Below are 21,468 nucleotides of genomic sequence, written 5' to 3'. Positions count from 1 at the left end.
ACTAAAAAGTCATGGGATAGGAGGTGATGTTCTTTTGTGGATTGCAAGTTGGTTAAAAGATAGAAAACAGAGAGTAGGATTAAATGGTCAGTTTTCATAGTGGAAAAAGGTAAACAGTGGAGTGCCTCAGGGATCTGTACTAGGACCGGTGAGATTTAATATATTTATAAATGATTTGGAAAGGGGTACGATGAGTGAGGTGATCAAATTTGCGGATGACACAAAGTTATGCAGATTAGTTAAATCTCAAGCGGATTGTGATGAATTACAGGAGGATCTTGTGAGACTGGTAGATTGGGCTTCCAAATGGCAGATGAATTTTAACGTGCAAAGTGATGTTAGGTTCTGTCTTAGGAGTTACCACCCAGGAAAGAGATCTAGGCATCATAGTGGATAATACATTGAAATCGTCGGCCCAGTGTGCTGTGGCAATCAAAAAAGCAAACAGAATGTTAGGACTTATTAAGAAGGGAATGGAAAATAAAACGGAGGATGTCATAATGCCTCTGTATTGCTCCACGAAGAGACTGCACCTTGAATACTGTGTGCAGTTCTGGTCACTGCATCTCAAAAAGGATATAGCTGCACTGGAGAAAGTGCAGAGAAGGGCAACCAAAATGGTAAGGGGCATGGAACGGCTGCCCTATGAGGAAAGGCTAAAGAAGTTAGGGCTGTTCAGTTTGGAGAAGAGATGACTAAGGGGGGGATATAATAGAGGTCTATAAAATCATGAGGACTTGAACAAGTTAATTTAAATCGGTTGTTTATTCTCTCAGATAATAGAAGGCCCAGGGGGCACTCCATTAAGTTAGCAAGTAGCTTATTTAAAACAAATTGAAGAAAATTCCTTTTCACTCAGTGCATAGTTAAGCTCTGTTATTCATTGCCAGAGGATGTGGTTACAGCAGTTAGTGTAACTGGGTTTAAAAAAGGTTTGGATAAGTTCCTAGAGGATAAATCCATAAACTGCTATGACTGTAATTAATAAGCAATAGTAGCTTGTGATCTGTCTAGTGTTTGGATACTTGCCAGGTACTTATGACTTGAATTGGCCACTGTTGGTAACAGGATACTGGGCTTGATGGATCCATGGTCTGACCCAGTATGGCATATCTTATGTTCTTATGTTACATTTTTATGATGGCTCTAGAGTGTGGATGTGGGGTGGTGGGTGAGGGGGGAAATGGAAAATGGGAGAGAATGGGCTCAACATCATGTTTGTAGTTCTACCAGGTATTGCCTTGAAATTATAAAAAAGCTTGTATGATTGTATTTATACTTTGCTATTAGTCATCGTCATCCTCAGATGCCATATTTGATATGAAGGTTCGCAACATGGTGCACCATTTCTCTATGTAATCAGCTTTCCTCTTTCACCTATGCTTCCAGATCTTGGCCATTTTTTAATGTCGCCACAAACTGCTTTCTGGTTTTCTCTATCTCCTTTTCTTCTGTCATGCATTCCAGTACTGGATTAGCTAAGTTACCATCAGAGTCTCCTGAGTACATGATCAGCAAATCTTTTACTTGTTGACTAAGTCGTCTTCTAGGGTTCTTCTATTTCCCATTCATCTCAAGCACTCGTTCATTTGAGATCACATCCTTTCAGCTAATTTTCAGAATTTTTCTGTAACATCACATTTCAAATGCCTGTATTTTCTTCATGATTCTTCTTTTTACTTATGTTAGACATTTTATATCTTTAAGGAGGTGAATACACCTTAGCCCTCCTGTCCTCATGAATGTGTATGAGAGAGTTTTGCATATAATGGAGGCAATCCATGCAGCTGTATCTCATACATATTCATTGTGGATATCCTGAAAACCTGGCCTGTTTGTGGCTCTCAAGGACTGGTGTCAGCCACCCCTGACATAGCCTAACCAGCCCACCAAGGAATGTCCAAAATCTGGTAACCCAATCCACTCCTGGTTCTACCCAGTGACATGCAAGCATGTTTAAGATTTATTGGTTTATTTATGCTGTGACAGTAACTTAAAATATTCTAACAGACAAAAGAAGTTTCTGTTCTTCTTGTACAGTGTGAACGTTCGTCTTATTAAGGACCTAGAGGATTTCTTGGCTAAAATATTCTACTTTCATCCACAATCATCTTTTATCAGACTTAAGTGAATGTAATTCTTCTGGGGCACTTGAGGAGATAATGTCTTAATCTTTGTAATTGCTTCTGGGAGGTAGTTAAAAGCAACAGTGTTTAGATAAGGATAATAGCATTTGGTGGTTCTCACTTTTTTTTTTTTTTTAAGAGTGAGTGTATCTGTTGCCAAGGGGAAAATTAATAATAAGCTTCTTTTCTCCAAGAAGATGTTATGTTTTATTATTTTGCTCTTGATATGATTAAATGCCCAACTATCACTTATGCTTGCTATCATTTTTTCGGTCAACTGTGATTCTAATCAAAGTCACAGCATTTGGAAAGTGAATGCATGAGTTTAGGAGACAAAATGGCTTGCTCTTTGTTTTTAGATAATAGGCAATGGGCCGGGGTGCACAGCAATTGCCCATAACCATTTATGCCATGCACCCAGCCCCTTCCTTCCACCACTCCCCCCTTTCCATTATGTAAAATTCCTGCCAGAGCTTGGAAGCCCCACTGAAAAGTCACGCAGTCGGGGCCCACTGGACAGAATAAAGGTGAGGGGGTTGGTGTCTCTGCCATTACTCACCTCCAGTGAGGCTTCTGCAGGGGCTCTACAAGCTCTGGCAGTAGCAATGGACCTTTTGCCTCTGCAGTTTTCGGGCGCACCTCATTATGGTAATTTTTTTGCAGTAGCGTTCGGCTGCTTCCAGCCAACAGTCTTCCTGCACAGGCACGTCTCCCCTACAGCACCAATGGACCTCTCTACACATCACGCCAACAGCAACAACAGGCCTCTTCAGTTGCACCATCACCTTCCAGTTCTTTTTTCTCTCTCTGTCCTGTGATGCACAGGTTGTGATGTTCAGTTTCTCTCAAATGATACCACCACAAAAATCTACCTGGGGTAGAAAGTTAGCTCCCAAAACCAAGAAATGTCTGTTTTCTGCAAGGTGAAGATAAGCTCTGACCTATTAAGGAGGTCAGTTCTCTGATACAAATTATATCAAGCAATAAAAGCAATTGCTGATAAAATGGAAGACACGACAAGACCACAGACTAAATTCTTTTCTCTCAGTTTGTTTTTTCTTCCTAGTAATGCAGGATTCTGATAGCCAAACCAAAATCTGAGGAAGCTGAAATGAGCAGCTTCAGTCTCTCGCTAGAAAATTCTGTGTCCTGAATTATCCAAGATTTTGTTTCTAAACTTTCAAGACCACATGGATCCCTTCTTCAGATCTATAGACTCAAAAGCCCATGTAAATTACCAGCTTTGGAAAATGTTATGTTGGTCCAATAAACTGTATCAACCTGCAAACAATCTACTTTTCTTCAGGACCAATGCAACTGCTAGAACGCCGCACAACTGTCCAAGTACAACACACATTTTCCCACTGCTTGGTTTAAGAGGGTTTTACACACACACCCATTGCCATACTGAGCCCCTAACTGCACCATTACATCATAAACATTATATTAATACCTGAGTGTGACAGATTACTGAACCAAAATAAACAACCCCCCCCCAAAAAAAAAAAAAACAGAGCCTGTCCTGGGCCACTCTGACACCCCTTCCACCCCACTCTGTAAAAGTTGTCAGGACCCATCCCGGCCCTCAATTAACCCATCCCTCCTGGTCAGTAAAAGGGCCAGGAGGGATGCCCACTCACCTCCTGCCCCCTCTGTCATCCCTTTCAAATGGTGCCAGACAGCCCTGAGACCAGTGTTCTAGTGATGGCACGAGTCTCAAGGCTGGCCAGCGACATTTTGATGATTGGCTGTATGTTTGCACGCTTCTAATGAATGCACATCCCTACCAGAGACAAGGACTGCAGCAAGAAACAAAACAAAATGACAAAAATAAACCCAAAACAAAACAACTATCAAAAGCTTCTCAGTTGAAATTGCTGAAGGGATGGAATCCTTCGTTACAGAAGATGCACCAAATAGTTTCTACATACCTTACTTACAATGACACACATTCGAGTGTGTATGACTATCTAGTGTTTATTCCGTTTTGTTTCAAAAATAGATTTTACAGAAAACACATAAGCAAAGTTATCAGATTTTTTACAAACTTATGAATGTTTCTGATCATTTCTAATAATTCGACCTATTCTGGTTATATAATGGCTATCCTAAATGCAGGACTTGCACAAGACGGTAGTTATGGAGTCTCCAGGGCGTACAAACTGAAAATAGTGCTCTCATTTCTTGCATTTTCACTTCTCTGAGGGTGGGCAAACCACTCTGTCAACTCTATGTAGAATGGTCTTGGAGATGAAATGATAGCTTGCACCGCAGAGAAATCTGATTTGACAGGTGGGGGGGGGGGGGGAGAAGAGTTGACGCTTTGAGCTCTTTTTAATCACCCATCTATCAGTTCTCAGCCTAGACTGTCCAGGACCAAACGCTTACTTTTATGAATGACTGTTGCCAGGTTACATTGTGGGAGATCCAAATAGTAACCTGGCAATGGCACTAATATCTAGGATGTTTCTAAATAGTACTGTTGGTCACCTATTCCTGTTGCATCGGCAAGTAAACATCTACACCAGATGGTCTAGGTTGTCCACACTACCCTTGGTAGTCTTGTACTATGCTGTTACAGCTGACTTTGTCCCCAGTCCTTGTAGGAGCAGTTAGAATTACCAAATCACAATAAGGATTTAGGAGGCTTTCACCAAACGAATACAAAATTAATGAACTGGAATGAGAGCCTCCGAAATCCCGATTGGTTTGTATGAGGTCTCAATGGATGTCTGGCAACTCAATGGCCAAAAGAGGGTCATCGTCTGTCATTTTATGACTGAATTGTTTTAGGACATTAAACATCAGTGCAGAATTTGATATCAAACACACAGGGCTTTTTTCAGAGGGGTAGTTGCTGGCACTGAATACCAGCACCTGTTTGATTTGCCCTTGGTCCCACAAAAAAAAAAAAAATGCATCCTGCGTCTGAGTATTGGCACCCTTTTATTCCAGAAAAAAAGTACAGCAGAAACATATTCTTGCCAAAAACAATAAATGCAAAAAAAAGAAAGCATGGTTAAAACTGCTTTAATAGCAGACAGTATTACTGTTTCCAAGTAATGACTGAATGCAAATCTTGACATAAAATTAGCATGGAGTCCTTTTTCATAATAAAATGGTTGAGGTATCATGCTTAACTGTAAATTGAACTGGTTCAGTAGAGTAAGGTATAAGCACATAAAAGTAGAATAATCCAGAGAAGTCACATCTAAATTAATAATCATTTGACTTTATATATCTCAAAGCCTGAGATAGGTAGAACTGATGCATTATCACCTAAATAAAAATCAACCAGGAATAAAATTTTCTGCTGGACATTGTATATTTGATCTTGATTATTTTTGAAAGTTTAGAGTCTCAGAAGATTCATAAGCTTTTAGGCTTACTTTTTGGTTTTATTTATTGTGCATGCCAGAAGACAAATGCACATTTCAATTGAAATGGCATTATTCCAGACTTGAGATATTCTGTTCTGATATTTGTACTGGGACTGTACAGGAAGGGTATAATTGTATTTTTGTGTGCTCTTTAAAAATTGGTACCCTTTTGCAGATTAAATAATCTAAATGAACTAACACTTAAAAACAAAAAAATCTTTAAACAGTTTTCCCTGCATGGAATTTGACTTCACTGTTTTTTCTCTCCTCTGTTTAGGCTGCATATCTAGTTGGCATTTCAGATCCCAACAGCCAAGCTGGTCACCAGGGACTGGTAGATCACATTCAGTTTGCCAGAGCCAATCAAGCTATCCAAATGGCTTGTCAAAATCTGGTGGATCCAGCGAGTAGCCCCTCTCAGGTACTGTCCATAAAATCAAGAAGACAATGAGAAAAAGTCTGTTCTGTTCACTTCATGCTGAATGGTGGGTTTAACTTATCAAAGGGTGTTTGCCTTTTTGTGCATATTGAATGAGGAAGATAGCTCACCAGAAACAAACCTTGAAGATTAGAAGAATAATTTTTATTTTAAAAAATATATACATTTTCGCTTTTTGAAGTGACTGTAATATATTCCCAGAATCCTGCCAATTGTTGGATCAACAGAGTTAAAAATTTCAATTTAAATAACCTAAAAAGATAGTGATCTTACATTTAGCAAAGTCAGAAGTCATTCCCATCGCTATCCTTGCTTTTAAAACAATAGGATATTTCTTTGAATAGCAACTGAATGAAAATTTGCATACATGCTATATCATTAAGTCTTTCACTACTTCATGTAGTTTTACTGTAATCAAAACCATCATTTTGTTTTCCATAGAAAAGTTGCAGAAAGTAGTTTAACTCCTGAACTGTTGAAGATGCACAATAACTTACACTTTTTTTTTTCTGTAGTAATTCTTCACCTTCATGTCTGCTGAATCTGAGAGTTTAGTTGTCTTTAATTACAGTACCAGGCTTGTAAAATTACAACAGTAGTACTAGCTAGATTACTATGAAAAATATTAGAAAATTTGCTTTTGGTTCTTATATGGTCATTTTACTTGGTGGTCTTTGTCCTAACCTTCTTTGATTCCTATACTTGCACATTTGTTTCAGAAAGAAAGGTGTATACCTTTTATGGTCAGACCGCACCCTGGTTTTTAAGAAACCTTCTCAGTATCTGTTCTTCAGTCTTTGTATTGTATTTATGCTTTGTGTGTATCAGGGCACTGTCTGCGTGACATTCTGATGAGAATCAGCACAGTAGATCCCTGACTTTCATAGATTCATAATGATGAGTATAACTAAATAGATGGAGCTTTTAAAAACTTTGTAGATCTAAATGAAAGAAAAATGTAAATGTTCCTGTACAAACTAGTTAGAAACTGAAAGGTTAAAAGTCTGCATGAGGTGTGGACACTTTTAAAACATCTTGGAAGCCCAGATAAAATGTATTCCAAAAATTTGAAAAGGTCATAAGAATAACAAGCATCTGCCAGTGTGTTTAAATGTTGCTGTAAAAAAGGTTATGAAAGCCAAAAAAGGCATTTTTTAATAAAATGAAAAATAAAGCATAATGAGGAAAAGAGAGAGGCACATAAGCACTGCCAAATTAAAACATTAATAAAGCAGGCAAAAAGGAATTTGACGAGAGATTTGCCAAAGATGCAAAAGCTGCTAATAACTTTTTTAAGTATATTAAAAACAGCAAACCTGTGAGGGAGACAGTTGGATCATTACATGAACAGGTGGGTAAAAGGAACGCTCAGGGAAAAGGTAAGGCCACAGCAGAAAAACTAGCAGAATTATCCACAGTACCTGAATGTAATCCACTTTGAAATGCTGAAAAGCGGAATACACATAAAATTAAAAAACATAACAAAAACTAAATGATTATTTGCTTTGGGCTTTACTATAGAGACTGTTGAGATACCAATACCATTATTTGTAGGTGACAATTCAGAGAAACTGGATCATATCAGGTAAATCTGAAAGAGGTGCTTGAATAAACTGACAAATTAAATAGTAACAAATCACTATGTGTTCACCATCTGGCGCGCGGGTAGTGGATTTTATAACATGCGTGCATCAACGCGCACATGTTAAAAAAAAAAAATTGGCACATCCATGTGCGTGCGTCAGGCACCACGCACACATGGACGCTCGCATATGGTTATTAAAATTCCCCTTACTGGGGAAGAGTCCGCATGGATGTAGCAAAGGGAGATCATGCCCTATTTCAATTCTTTGATGTGAATAAGCATGTGGATAAAGGTGAGCCAATAGACACAGTATTTCAGAAGATGTTTATCATGAGAGACTCCTCATAAAACTCAAAAATCATGGATAGGATGCAGTGTCTCATTATGGATTGGTAACTGGTTAAAAGATAGGAAACAGAGAGTAGGGCTACATTGTCAATTTTTCCAGTGAAGAGAGGTGAATAGTTGATCTGTTCTTGGAGTGGTGTTTAGCTTATTCACTAACCATCTAGAAAAGGGAGCAATGAGTTAAGTGATAAGATTTTCAGATAACAAAAAAATTTCCAAGTAGTTAAAACACAAGCAGACTGTGAGGAAGTACAGAAGGACTTTGCCAGACTGAGAACTGGGCATCTAAATAGCAGATAAAATTTAAAGTGAATAAGTGCGAAGTGATACACATAGGGAAAAATAATCTAACTGTAGGATTCTGTTTTAGGAGGTGCCACCCAAGAAAAAAAAAGCAAATAGAATGTTAGAAATCCATTTAAATCTGAAGGAGAATAAAACTGAGAATATCATAATGCCGGTGTATAGATCTGTGGTTCAACCACAGATTGAGTACTGTATGCATAACAGAAATAGAGGCGGTACAGAGAAGGGCAATAAAAATAATAAAAGGGATACAATGGTTCACTTATTAAATAAAATTAAATAGGTTAGGACAACTTAGAGAAGAGGCACCTGAGGGAAATATAATGTGGGTTTGTAAAATCATCAGTGGGCAGTAACAGGTAAATAGGGAATGGTTATTTATTCTTTCAAAAACTACTAGGAGTAGGGACACATCATGAAACCAGCAGGTAGCAGATTGAAAACAGATCAGGGAAAGTCTGTTTTTTTACTCGTACAATTAAGCTGTGAAATTTGTTGTTAGATGCTTTGAGCCCATCCTCTAATATAGCTGGGGTTAAAATGAATTTGGACAAGTTTCTGGAGTAAGCGTCCATAAACAGTTATTAGCTGGGGAAATCCACAGCCTATCCCCTGGGAGTGAGCAAAAAAGAACTGATCTATTTTTGGGATCTGCCAGGTTCTTCCTAATTATCTGGATTGGCTGCTGATGGAGACAGGACACTGGGCTCACTGATATTTTGATCTGAACCAGCATGGCGCATCCTAGGTTCTTAAGTAACTGCCAGCTACATCAGTTAAAATCATTGTTACTGCTGTAAAATCAATAGTTGTTTTCCTAGTTTGTAGCTTAAGGATGGTGATGCAGAAGAGTCATTGTGAAGCAGCGGTCTCCATTAACAATCAAGTTTACTTAAGACATATTCTGCCCACAATTGTGTTCAGTGCTACCAATAAACAGTCTATGTGAAGTCACAAACATCTGTATTTACTAGGGTGGTAGAACGTAGAGTAGGTGAAACATTCATTTTATTCATTTAGGAATAGTTCCTCCTGTTCACTGCTAATACTAGCAAAGACTGCCAAATTGGATGCCCAGTAGGAGCTCGTTCCAACTGAGCTGGAAGCTCAAGGGAGCAGGAGGAAACCACAAAGTAAAAAAAAAAAAAACTGAATTAGCTGAATTATATAAATAACACTGAAGACTTGGCAGAATGTGACCCAGAGAAGTTGAGGGTAAGTTTAAAAAAAAAAAAAAAAAGCTGTGAGTTAAAATGACATGATTCTGAAAAAGTGAAGGAGTTGATTATGATGATGTATGTAGAGAACAGTATCTGTGATTCATAGGGTTTACAGACAAGGAAGAAAGTGGAAAATGAAGGCGTGAATTCTTTCCCCAGTCCTCATTCTCTGGTGCACAGTCATCAGGACAAATGAAAAGCACCTGCAGTTTGGATAGCTTCTGGATTAGGTTGCTCTAGCATAACCGATTGTAACGCTGTAGTTCTGCAGCTGGAAGCAGCCACTCAACAAACCTCATCTTACTGATGGAAATAGTTGCTATTTTTCAAACCAAACTGTACAGCTTAGTGAATGGTAAGCTTTAAAGTGAGTCTTGGACATGTATCCATAATTAATGTTACTTGAAACCAGGAGATATTTTAGTCCGTAAAATGATTATTAAGAAACTATTCCCTCTCGAAATTGCATCTCTGTTACTGACAAACTTGTTAGATTTCATATTCACAGTGTCAAAGCTGCTGAAGAACCCAGGTTTTGAAAGGAAACCGGACTATTTCTGTATCTGATCAATTGCAAAAAAAAAAAAAAAAATGTAATCACAGGAGGTACTGAAAAGCCAGGGCTGAACTAGTGTCCAATAGAGATGTGAATCGGGTGCCGGAATCTGTTCCGGTTTCAGTATCGTGGACCCACGGGAAATTCCATTTCCCGCGGTCCAGACGTTTTTGGGTTTTTTTTTCGGCTGTCCTGAGCCGAAAAAAAAAAACCCACCCTGACCCTTTAAATCAAATTATTTACAATCCCCCACCCTCCCGGCCCCCCCCCCCCCCCCCAAACTTTCCTAAAGTACCAGGTGATCCAGCGGGGGTCCTGGGAGAGATCTCCTGCTCTCGGGCCGTCTGCTGCCAGTAAACAAAATGGTGCCAGTGGCCCTTTGCCCTTACCATGTGCCATTGGCCAACCCCTATCACATGGTAGGAGCAATGGACAGCCAGCACCAACTTAAAAAATGGCACAGGCCATGCATTGCTCCTACCATGTGATAAGGGCTGGCCAATGGCACCGATAGTCCCTGTCATATGGTAAGGGCAAAGGGCCACTGGTGCCATTTTGTTTACTGGCAGCCGATGGCCCGAGAGTGGGAGATCACTCCCGGGACCCCCACTGGACCGCCAGGTACTTTAGGAAAGTTTTGGGAGGGTGGGGGATTGTAAATAATTAGATCTAAAGGGTCAGGGGGGTTCTGTGTGCCCTTTCTTTCCCCCCCCCCCAAAACAATAAGAAAACCACACGAAAATTTCATGGGGTTTTCCTATCATTTTCGGGGACCCCCGATACATGACGGATTAGAAAATATCGTACGATATTTTCATCTGTCAAAAAAAACGATGCACATTCCTAGTGTCTAAATGGAATCATAGTGTTGCACTTAACAGATCATGGCTTCAGTGTAGCGATCTGCCTTGGTTTCTAATTGCACTTTGTACAGGTTTGCGCATGCAAAAAAGAGTGATAGGATTTCTGGCACTGGCACTTCTGTCTTTAACACAGAGCTACCCATAGCAGCCTGGTGGCTCAGAGGCATTGAGGTGGGTTTGATCCCCATGCCAGGCATCCTCTCATCAGGTCAGCTGTGGCTGGGGGTACCGCATTCACAGCCTTGGTGGTGGGTGGGGGGAGAAGGGGCTTAACTATAGCACACCACCACCTAGTGGCCAGATAGATGCATGTGTGCTACTTTTCTGATAGAATCCACATGTTCAAAGGCATTTGCTGTAATAGAATAGCTAAGCTAAATGCAAGGTTACAGAGACAAAAACAGGGAAGGGGAAAGAGTTGCAAATGAAGGCTCATGACCCTGTAGCCCAGTAAAAGCTGGTTCCATTTGAGATGGAAAACCAAAGGAACAGTAGCAAATTGCTAGGCCAGAAATATACAATATAAAATAAAGTACCATCTTTAATGTGCATCATTTTAACTAGAGAAGGTCATTTTGCACATTAACAGGTCGATCCAGTAAAGTGTGCTCCGTCGGAGCGCACTGTCACCCTGCTCTGGACGCGTGTTTTCCCTTACCCCTTATTCAGTAAGGGGAGGAAAACACGCGGCCCACCCGCGGCACCTAATAGCGCCCTCAACATGCAAATGCATGTTGATGGCCCTATTAGGTATTCCCGAGCGATCCAGTAAGTAAAATGTGCAGCCAAGCCGCACATTTTACTCTTAAGAAATTAGCGCCGCCCAAAGGTCGGCGCTAATTTCTTCCGGCGCCAGGGAAGTGCACAGAAAAGCAGTAAAAACTGCTTTTCTGTGCACCCTCCGACTTAATATCATAGCGATATTAAATCGGAGGTCCCCAAAAGTAAAAAAAAAGTAAAAAAAAAAAAAAAAAAAAAAATTTTGAATTCGGCCCGCAGCTGTCGGGCCGAAAACCAGACGCTCAATTTTGCCGGCGTCCGGTTTCCGAGCCCGTGGCTGTCAGTGGGCTCGAGAACCGACGCCGGCAAAATTGAGCGTCGGCTGTCAAACCCGCTGACAGCCGCCGCTCCAGGCCAAAAGGAGGCGCTAGGGACGCGCTAGTGTCCCTAGCGCCTCCTTTTCCTCGTTTGCACCGCGTCGCCTAATTTAAATACTGGATCGCTCGCACCGGCGAGGGGCCGGTGCGCGCGCCAGGAGAGCGGGCGTTAGTCCGCTCTCCCACGGACTTTACTGGATCGGGCTGTAAAAGATTAAGTTTGAAAGTGCACTTATTCCCTTCCTTCCTTCTCTCCGTTTTTTTTTTTTGTCTTTTGGCAGATTCCCCCATACCTCCTTAAAATTAATTGGGGGAAGGGAAGAGAGAGACAGAAAACTTTCCAAAGAGTATTAAGGTGTACGCACAAGATCAGAGTTTCATAAAAGCGAGTGTAGGGAATTTTGAAGTGGTTCCAGCCGTCTGAAATGGGTTGACTTAGCAGATTGCAGTTTGTCCAGTGGGCCTGGATTAATTTCAGTTTAGTCACAAAACAGACCAAATGGAGGCAATTCATAAACTGGTATCATAAAACACCTATAAACTCCACTATAGCGGGCTAAAAAAAAACACCTCAAACTAGTGTACATACAGGGAAACGTGTAATCATATACCAGTGAGTGTCCACTAATGGCAGCTGATTTTTTTCTATACTTTTTGAAATGCAAATAAAATAATTATGGTAAACTCAAACTGTTTAAATGTGTAGCACTTAGCTTAAATAGTATTTAACTTAAGGCATGACAAGCTTGCAATGGATGGAAACCCTAGCCAGGGCGGCTTTGATGTTGGAAAGACATGCCTGACACTGGCAGTGTTTCTGTACGGACATCTGCGTCAAGGGCTGCAGATGTCCGCATAGGTCATCAGCATGTGTCTGCTCATCCAACGATCCCGTTATAGTGGAGTTTTACAGGTGCTGTTTTATGATACCAGTTTATGAATTCCTCCAATTGTTCTGTTTTCTGACTGTTCAGTATAAGGATTGGGCATAATGTTTTTTGGGGGGTTTGTTTTGGTGATTAATTTCAATTTTACAGAAGCAAAGCTTGCTGACCACCATATTGCTTAAACATTAGTTTAGCCTTGTTTTTTAAATCTGCATTATTTATATTTGTGTTCTAGGTCTTGTCAGCTGCCACAATAGTTGCCAAACATACATCAGCTTTGTGTAACGCGTGCCGCATCGCCTCATCAAAGACCGCCAATCCTGTTGCCAAGAGACATTTTGTTCAGTCTGCCAAGGAGGTTGCCAATAGCACCGCCAACCTGGTTAAAACTATCAAGGTATTTAATGCCAAGACTTCAACCTTGTAGTAATCAAAATGGTTTTTAACATTGGCCCCAAGGTATTTTTAGGAAGAGGAAAATGTAATAAATGTGTGGTATCATTTTTATAATTTATTTATTTATTTGATTTATATACCGCCATTCTGTTTAAACAATCACAACGGTTTACAGATAAAAGTAAAATCATCCATGTAACAAATAAAATAGTACATACAATATCCATAGTGTATGTGCGATCTGTATATCTGCACTGAAAAATGTCTGATTTTATATATAAACAAAAAAGCAGATATCCCCCTAATAGAATTTAAAAAAAAACCACAAACAAAATAGGATATAGAACAAAAATTAATCTAAGTAAAAAAGAAGAATTAAATTCAAAAACACAAGATCAATCAAAAAGAACACAGCATCAGAAGTAAATGATGTTACTCGGTGTACATCCACCACCTCTCATCACGCAATGGGCCTCAAGCAGTATCAGCTTAAACCCCTGAAATTTCAGGCATTTGCCAGTTCTAGTGTTATGCACTTCTCTAAAACTAAATTAAAGACTCCTTTCCTATGAATATCCAAACAGCATATGTCACCCACCACTAACATGAACTCCCCCAAAACTCAATATGCCCAAAATGTAAAGAAATTACTTATCGTACAAGGTCAATAAAACCCATGGAAAGGGGTAAACCAAAAACTGTTGGCTCTTCAAAAGCTCAGGATGCCCGACATGAGCCCATATTTCTGCAGGCTGCACTGCCTGCCTCAAGGGCAATGTAAAGGGGAATGGGTATTTCAATGGCCTTAAAAAGGGTCAACAATCTGTAAAAAAATAAATAAATAATTAAACAATTAAAAAAAAACCAGAATTAGAATGTCTATAAATTAAAACTAAACACATATACAAACGAGACCCACCTTCAAACATTCCTGGGCTGTGTCAAGACCCGGTGTAGTAATGGTGAAAAGCTGCTCAACCCCTCTCAAGCAAAAAAAATGCCATTCAAATATAGAACATTTCAATCTATCAAACCAAAAAAGAGGGGAGGCGGAACAAAGACAAAAACAGACATGAAAGAGAACTACTCATTAGAAAAATACTTTCTAAAATGATACAAAGCCAATAGAAACATACTCAAAAGGGGAAAATACCCAGTTCTGTGCTCGTGAAAGAAAACTGGATAAACAGACAAGCCTAACATTTCTCCCATTCAATTTCCTTGTTGAAGAGCAGTAAATCCACCACTGCTCTTTTAACTTGGTTGAAATATTGTCACATGGCACCTGGTTGAGGTGGAGTGGCATTCTGATGGCTTTGATAACTAGAACCAAATGATGACTTCACCAAGAGAACACTGGGCATTTGGGGGGTGTGAGGCTTGCTAGGTACAGACTTGTCACTGCAACTCATTGCTTCAAGGTTCGCAGATGTAAATAGAAGTAAAAAGATCTTTGATAAAGCCCAAAGCCAAAGGAGCTGTAGCTCTAGATAAGTCTCAGGAAAAAATGCCCATCTTAAGGCTTTCAGAGTTGGTTAATTAATGTGTGACGCAAAATATTCTGTTGGGATATAAATCTAATCAATTTATGAAAGCAATTTTAAAATATAAGGCTTTTTTTTATTTTTATATTTATTATTTTAACTATCAAATAAAAAGCCCAATCACTTTGCAGAGAAATACAAATAAGAAAAAAGGAGCAAGACAGTAATTTGACAAACAAATCATCCCCATTCATAAAAATATAAGAAACCTGGAGAATGAGAGAGAAATTAGAAAAATATAAGAAAAAAACAAAATAAGAAAACAGCCTTAAGGTGAATCCTTTATCTTCTGCATTTTAATCGCTGACTTATGTAGAACTTCCATAAAATATATCTTTAATGTCACCATGGGTAATTCCCTGTAACCTTAGGGAAATTCATGATGTGCAAAGGATTTTTCAAGAACTCCAGTCTTTTAATACTGCTCCTCGCTTGTGAATCATTGTGGCCTGAACTTGACAAATATCCTTAATCTCTTTTTTCAAAGTCTGAACCTCACCTTGCTCCAGTAACAAGCCTTTGTGTTTCAAAACCATAGACTCTAAACTGGAAGTAAGAGTCCAATTTATTAACAGTCATTCAATACTCAGCCAAACCTAGCCATTAACTCCCAGAGCGACTCTAGCATAACCACCGCCGGCTTCATAGACAGCTGAAAAGACTCACCATGAGGCTGCTGTGGTCAAGCCCAGAGTGGAGGATCGGATGACCGTCCTCCACAGCAATCCCCCCTTCAGAGGTCAAGCCCAAAGACCACTGGACGAAAGTAGCCTCAACAGAGTAAATCAGTTGGAAAAGAGAGCACATCCAGATGCCAAAGCCTCCTCAGCAACCTCTCACACGATCGCCGGACCAATGTCGTCATTCCCGCACTGCTGCTGACTTAGGAGTGATCGTGTCCCTCTCTCAGTTGGGGATTTTGAACGCGAGGACTGAGAGAAACCTCTTCCCCTGGTGAATGTGGTGCATCAACACCAAAAGATGCAACGGGGGACATTACCACCCACTATCCCAGGAGACTAGGACCATGAAGGAGATAATCGACGACTGCCTGGAAAATTGGGGCATAACCGAACTCTCCATGAAGAAAATCCAGAAGATTAGGGCAACAGCAGTTCACAACCACCTTCACACCACCATCTTGCTTCACCCCCCAAATATAAGGGTTTTTTTTAACATGTTTTATATTCACTTTAGTTTTAGAGGGCTTTTTGTTTTTAACTTGCTGTAGCCTTTGTGAAATTTATATGATTTTCATTTTAAATAATTTGACCAGACTTGCATAGGAAGTTTCTGTGTAGAGCTGGAAAAGGAAAAGGCCTCTAATGGTCTCGGACATCTAATTGGGTCAGAATGATCTGGCAGAAGGGAAAGTAGCATTAAGTAAGTCTGTGTTCTTGTACTAAACTGCTTGGGACCTGGTTTCCTTTGTCTTTTGTATAAGGACAGACATGCACTACCCTCACTTCAGGAACAATTCCAGACAAAGAGGAGAGAAGAACCTGTAATTAGATTCAAGTTGCACTCTGTTGGTTGTTGGAAAAATTTAGAGTTTAGAGGTATTATGATTTCCACAGCAAATTAATATTTAGCAAAATATCTGGCTTCTAGTTCCATACAGATTAACCTGTTTATGTAAGAATTTCACAGAGTTTTGTTCCCGCTATCGATGCAGTCTCAGTGTTAAGTTTCTTAGTTGTATTCCGTTTTATAATATAAAACCTGTAATCGGCAATCTGATAACTTGGGCCAGCCAAATGGTTCATTGGCTCACTGCTATGTGGGGGATCTAGGTTTGATTCCAAGACCAGGACACTGCTCTCTGGACTGCTCAGGGCTTAGTATGTTACAGAGGCAGTGTTCATAGCCCTTGGCGAGAGGAAGTCTCGGTCATTGCACAACAGCAACACCTAGTGGCTATACTTAAGGCTCGTAATTGCCCAGACCTGGAAGGAGCCCTTGTGTGTGTGGCACCTGGCTGAGGACTTTTGCAGCAGTGACTGAGCTAAGTGATTTGGGAGCAGGCAGACTAAAATAAGGCTCATTGCACAAGATCCCAGCCCTAGTTCAAACTGAACTGGAAGCAGGAGGAAACTGCTGGGCCAAAAAAAAAAAAGTCTAACCCTAGATTGGATACTCTGTAAAACACAAAAATCAAATCAAACTTAACGGTGGAACATCATCTCCCTGACACACAGACTTTTATATACGCTATGCCTCTGATATACTCTGAGGTTTCTGAACTAATTATAAGAAGTGGCCAAGATATACTGAGTGTTATCAATCAGCTTTTCATTTTATTTTTTTTAGGACAGATTGATTCAGTCCTATTTTTACTCCAGTTGTATGTATGTAGTTCCAATTTCTTCCCCCCCCCCCACCCCCCCCCCCAAAAAAAAAAAAAAAAAACAAAGCCACCAATTTATGTTGTGGGCTAAAAGCAGGATTGGTTTGCATCGAAAAAATGGAGTCACCTGGTAGCAGTGCAAAGAAAGCGTTTGCTCTGCATCTAAGGAACGTGAATTTTTCTGCTCTTTTTCTTTCCAACTGCTTTTTTTAAACTATAACATGGAGCCAATAGAGGAATTTCCCCCTAACTGATCACTGTATTTTAACCAATAGATGGCATTTCTCCAATGCCCATGGGCAGCTTGCAGGCTGTTAGCTCGCCCGCTCATGGGTAACTTTCAAAGGGGAAACTCCTTGGCCAGTTTCCCTCTCAAATTTCAGGACCAGCAGAAACCACAGCTACTTTAGTACCAGGTGCAAAGTATGCATAGGGACTTCCAAATGATATCCCCGGGTGTACCTTATCTCACCTTCCCCATTCTAACACCACTCCTTGGCCCTGTCCTTTTACATCACAGGCGAAACTACGTGCACTGTGAAACAGTGGGTGAACTTCTTCCTGCCAAGGGGAAGGCAGATTTTCCACCTGGGGAATCTACCTGGGTAGCTGCTTAGCTACTTGGGCAAATGTTTTTGAAAATTGTTTTCATACATCTTAGTATAACAGACTCTCAGTCCACTCCTGGGAGCATTGAAAGACATCCAGTGCAGGTTGTAATGCATCTGAGAAAAGTGATTTCCAGCAAAGTAGCTGAGGGCAAAGCAGCAGCAGCAAGAAAGAACAAAACAAAACATGCAACAAGCACTGGAAAATATGCAGCTAATGCAGGGAGCTTAATAAGAGCTGGCAGAATGATCATTAGGTACTTGAGTGGGCTGAATTTTCAGTGCCATTTACACGCACCCAAAACTGTGTTTTATGCGTAAATGGCTGTTGTAAAATTGGCCGGGCCTCAGATGCGTAAAACTGCAGGTGTACTTTTACGCAAACCGAAGAGAGGCGTTCCAGAGGTGAAGTTAGAACTCGCGTGCATTCTTTGTGATTGTAAAAAGCAAGAACATAAATTAACCCACACAAGTTACGCCTTCTGCCAGTTAATCTTACGTAAGCCAATTAATTGAGCACTTTCAAAGTGAATGCATGTGCATAAGTTTGCTTTGAAAATCTTGGCTAAAGTCTTGCATATGCAAGATACCCACAGACTTTATCCCCACCACACGGTAAAAAAAAAATGACTCTCCTGAAGGGCAGTTCACAGCACTTTGGTTGTGTCTTACTGCAGTGAGGGTAAAAGAAGAGTCCTTGCTGTCTCCTTTTTATCTGCTGGCTACTGAAAGCTGAGACATCACATTTTGTGTTTTGCAATGTATAAAAGGTTTTAATTTGCATGCAGTACCTTTGCGCAAACTGTGCATGGTTTAAGGAAATCGTGCCAGGACTCCCACAAGCAGTATAATGGCCAGTTGGCTAGTGGGATGGTAAATTTCTAATTTTACATCAGTGAACTTACATTTGCAAGCACATTGTAAATATCAAACACAAATTACTTATCTGTACTGTTTTTGTTACAGATCAAAATAAAGTTTATAAACCGAGGTGAATTAAAGCTAATTTTTTTTTTGGTTTTTTTTTTTAGAAATGTATTTTATTTAAGGTTATTTTTTTCATATTTGTTAATTGGAAAAGATGTGTAGGGCCATGGTAAGAGGCAGGTTGAGAGGTCAGGTGGAAGCCATGGTGGGGATTTGTATGCTCATCTGCCCAGTGTGGTAGAAAACCAGAAGAGGAATTTCAGTTGGGCAGATGGGATGGGCCAATTGTTCTTTCTTCTGCTGTAATTTACTATGTTACTATATAAGTCAAGGGTGATTAGGCAATCAAAAAAAAAGAAAGAAAAGAGCAAGCAAGGTTGCAGGCAGTTGACTAGCATGAAATAAAACAGTTTAAAAGTTAATTTGGGAGATTAGAGGGTGAGCAGAAGGAGTCTTGTAGACCACAAAGTGTTAAGAAGGATCAAGTTAAAAAGACAGGAGCTGAGAGAACAGACACCAGCAAAGTGCCCCAGATGTTCTGCTTACCCATTTTAATTCAGGATAAGGAGGAGTGATAGATCCTGGAGCAATGGTAGGAAAATGCAGAAGGTCATGTGACCTCGTACGTGTGTTTGAAAGTTGACAGTACAGGGATTTTGCATATTTATTGTTTGTCAAGCCCGGACTACGATTAAGTGGTACATTTCTTGCTTGCTCTTGCCTCCTATCATTTCTCTCCCCAGCAGCTTTCAATCTTATGCTGGGCCCTGCTTACTAAGGAGCTTGTGTTCCTCATGACAGCTTCAAGCTGCCATATGCTTTACTAATGCACTACATTTACTGGTCAATAACAATAAGATTGAATGTTGCTTTAACGCAGGTCTCCCTGGCTAGCGCTTAAACACCACCTGGTGACTTGTTCATAATGACATTAGGTCCTTGAGCTCCGGCACAATACAGTTTTGTTTTTTTTTTCCTGTTAGAGAGAAATAAGATTGTGTGGCCCCTGGGGCTGTGAATAGAATGCCTCTGAACGGCCCTAGCCAACCCCCAACTAAAACCCATTGCAAAACAGCAGGCCTTCCAGGACGGGAAGACTCATTTGGGATGCTCTGCAGAAGGTGCTTTCATGTTGAGAGATTTCCTGCAGGGAAAGAAGAGAAAATGATAGTTTATTTGAGTGAAAATTATAACAGCAAAAAAGCCAGGTCTGTCTGTCTAAACATAAACTCTTTAGAAATGGGCATCCCGGGGGGGGGGGGGGGTGTTTGTTATTTAAGAGGTACTGAAACGATCTCAACATATTCTGGTTCAGTTGTAAATCTTTTATTTAAGTTAGCATCATGGCAGCTGTAATGGGTTTTTGGCCAGATATCATAGCTGTGAATGGGAAAAATTGAAATTCTGATTTATTTGAATATGGGCCAATGCAATACAGTGTGCTTAGTCAAGCGCACTGGTTAACCTGTGATTGGATACGCGTTTTGGATGCGCATTCACAACCCCTTATGCTTATAAGGGGATTAGCGCGTCCAAAAAGCACATCTAACCCCCCACGAATCTAATAGCATACATCACATGTACATTTGCTGATGAGGCTATTAGCTATCCCCCCCGATGCAAAAAAAAAAACCGCCAGACATGCATATTTTTACTCTCCAAAATTAACACCTGCCCCAGAGCAGGCATTAATTTTTGAGGATCCCAAAAAGTATACAGAAAAGCAGAAAATACTGCTTTTCTGTACTTCCTCCAACGTAATATTGTGACTATATTAAGTCTGAGCCACTGAAAATTTAGAACTGTCCAAAAAAAAAAATTAAAAAAAAAAAAGTATGCTGGCAGTCAGGTTAGGAAAAGGGATGCTCGTAAAATTGAGCTTCCATTTTCCTAACCTGCTGACAGCTACTTCTCCGGGGCACCTGCTGCCAAGGAGGTGCTAAGGGCGCACAGTTTCCCCTAGCACCTCCTTTTTACCGTGGCAGCCGATTTAAATATTAAATCGGGCACCCCGGAGAGGTCAATTGGTGCGCATTAGGAGAGCGGGTGCTGAATCATGAGTGCCTGTTTTCCATGCGACGATATTGCATCAGCTTGATATTTAGTAGATCACTTACTGATCAGATTAGTTATGTTTACCATTGGAAATATCCAATATATGTTCTGTTTTTCCACTCTAAAACAAATATTAGACATGCTTATCCAAATGAAAAATGCACAAATACTCTTTATGCTATATCTTGAAAAGTGGGTGTCTGCACTGAGCTTCCCTTCAATCTCTTCTCCAGACTCTGGATGGAGATTTTTCGGAAAGCACTCGTGATAAGTGTCGAATTGCAACAGCCCCTTTAATTGAAGCAGTAGAGAATCTGACAGCATTTGCTTCCAATCCCGAGTTTGTCAGCATTCCAGCTCAGATCAGCAATGAGGTAAGAAATTTTGAGTTGATTTATACAGTATCTAGACTATATTTAAGGCTTTGAATGTGGCCTAGTGAGTTGGTGCATAAGCCTGTGACCCCTGGAGAAGACCTGAGGTTTAGATACCATCTCCATTTCTCACTGCTTGACCTTGAGCAAGTTCATCAACCTGTGTACACGTTTTTGGGATAGATATATATATATATATATACCGATTATGGGATTTCCCCAGTTTTGTTCCATAAGAAATAAGAAGTGCCATGCTGGATCAGACCAAAGTCCAGCATCCTGTCTCTGAAAGTGGCCAGTCCAGGTCACAAGTATCCACCAGATCCTCAATAGTTGATTTATTTCTTGTATCTCACTGAATAAAATATACTTTGGATTAGGAATCACGTAAGCATTTGAACTACTGGGTA

At 40.3% G+C, this 21,468-nt stretch overlaps 1 protein-coding gene across 1 annotated transcript in view; it reads left to right on the top strand.

The window, feature by feature from the left end:
• TLN2 (talin 2) overlaps window positions 1-21,468 on the top strand; it is a 352,944-nt gene that overhangs the window by 194,687 nt on the left and 136,789 nt on the right. Inside the window, exons 33-35 of the mRNA XM_029574657.1 lie at window positions 5,784-5,927; window positions 13,043-13,204; window positions 20,918-21,058. Of these exons, the coding sequence (XP_029430517.1) occupies window positions 5,784-5,927; window positions 13,043-13,204; window positions 20,918-21,058 (447 nt within the window). The remainder of the gene's footprint in view (window positions 1-5,783; window positions 5,928-13,042; window positions 13,205-20,917; window positions 21,059-21,468) is intronic.

The sequence above is a fragment of the Rhinatrema bivittatum genome, chromosome 13 (assembly GCF_901001135.1).
Source record: "Rhinatrema bivittatum chromosome 13, aRhiBiv1.1, whole genome shotgun sequence".
NCBI classification, from domain to species: domain Eukaryota; kingdom Metazoa; phylum Chordata; class Amphibia; order Gymnophiona; family Rhinatrematidae; genus Rhinatrema; species Rhinatrema bivittatum.
This window is presented reverse-complemented; position numbering and strand designations above follow the sequence as displayed.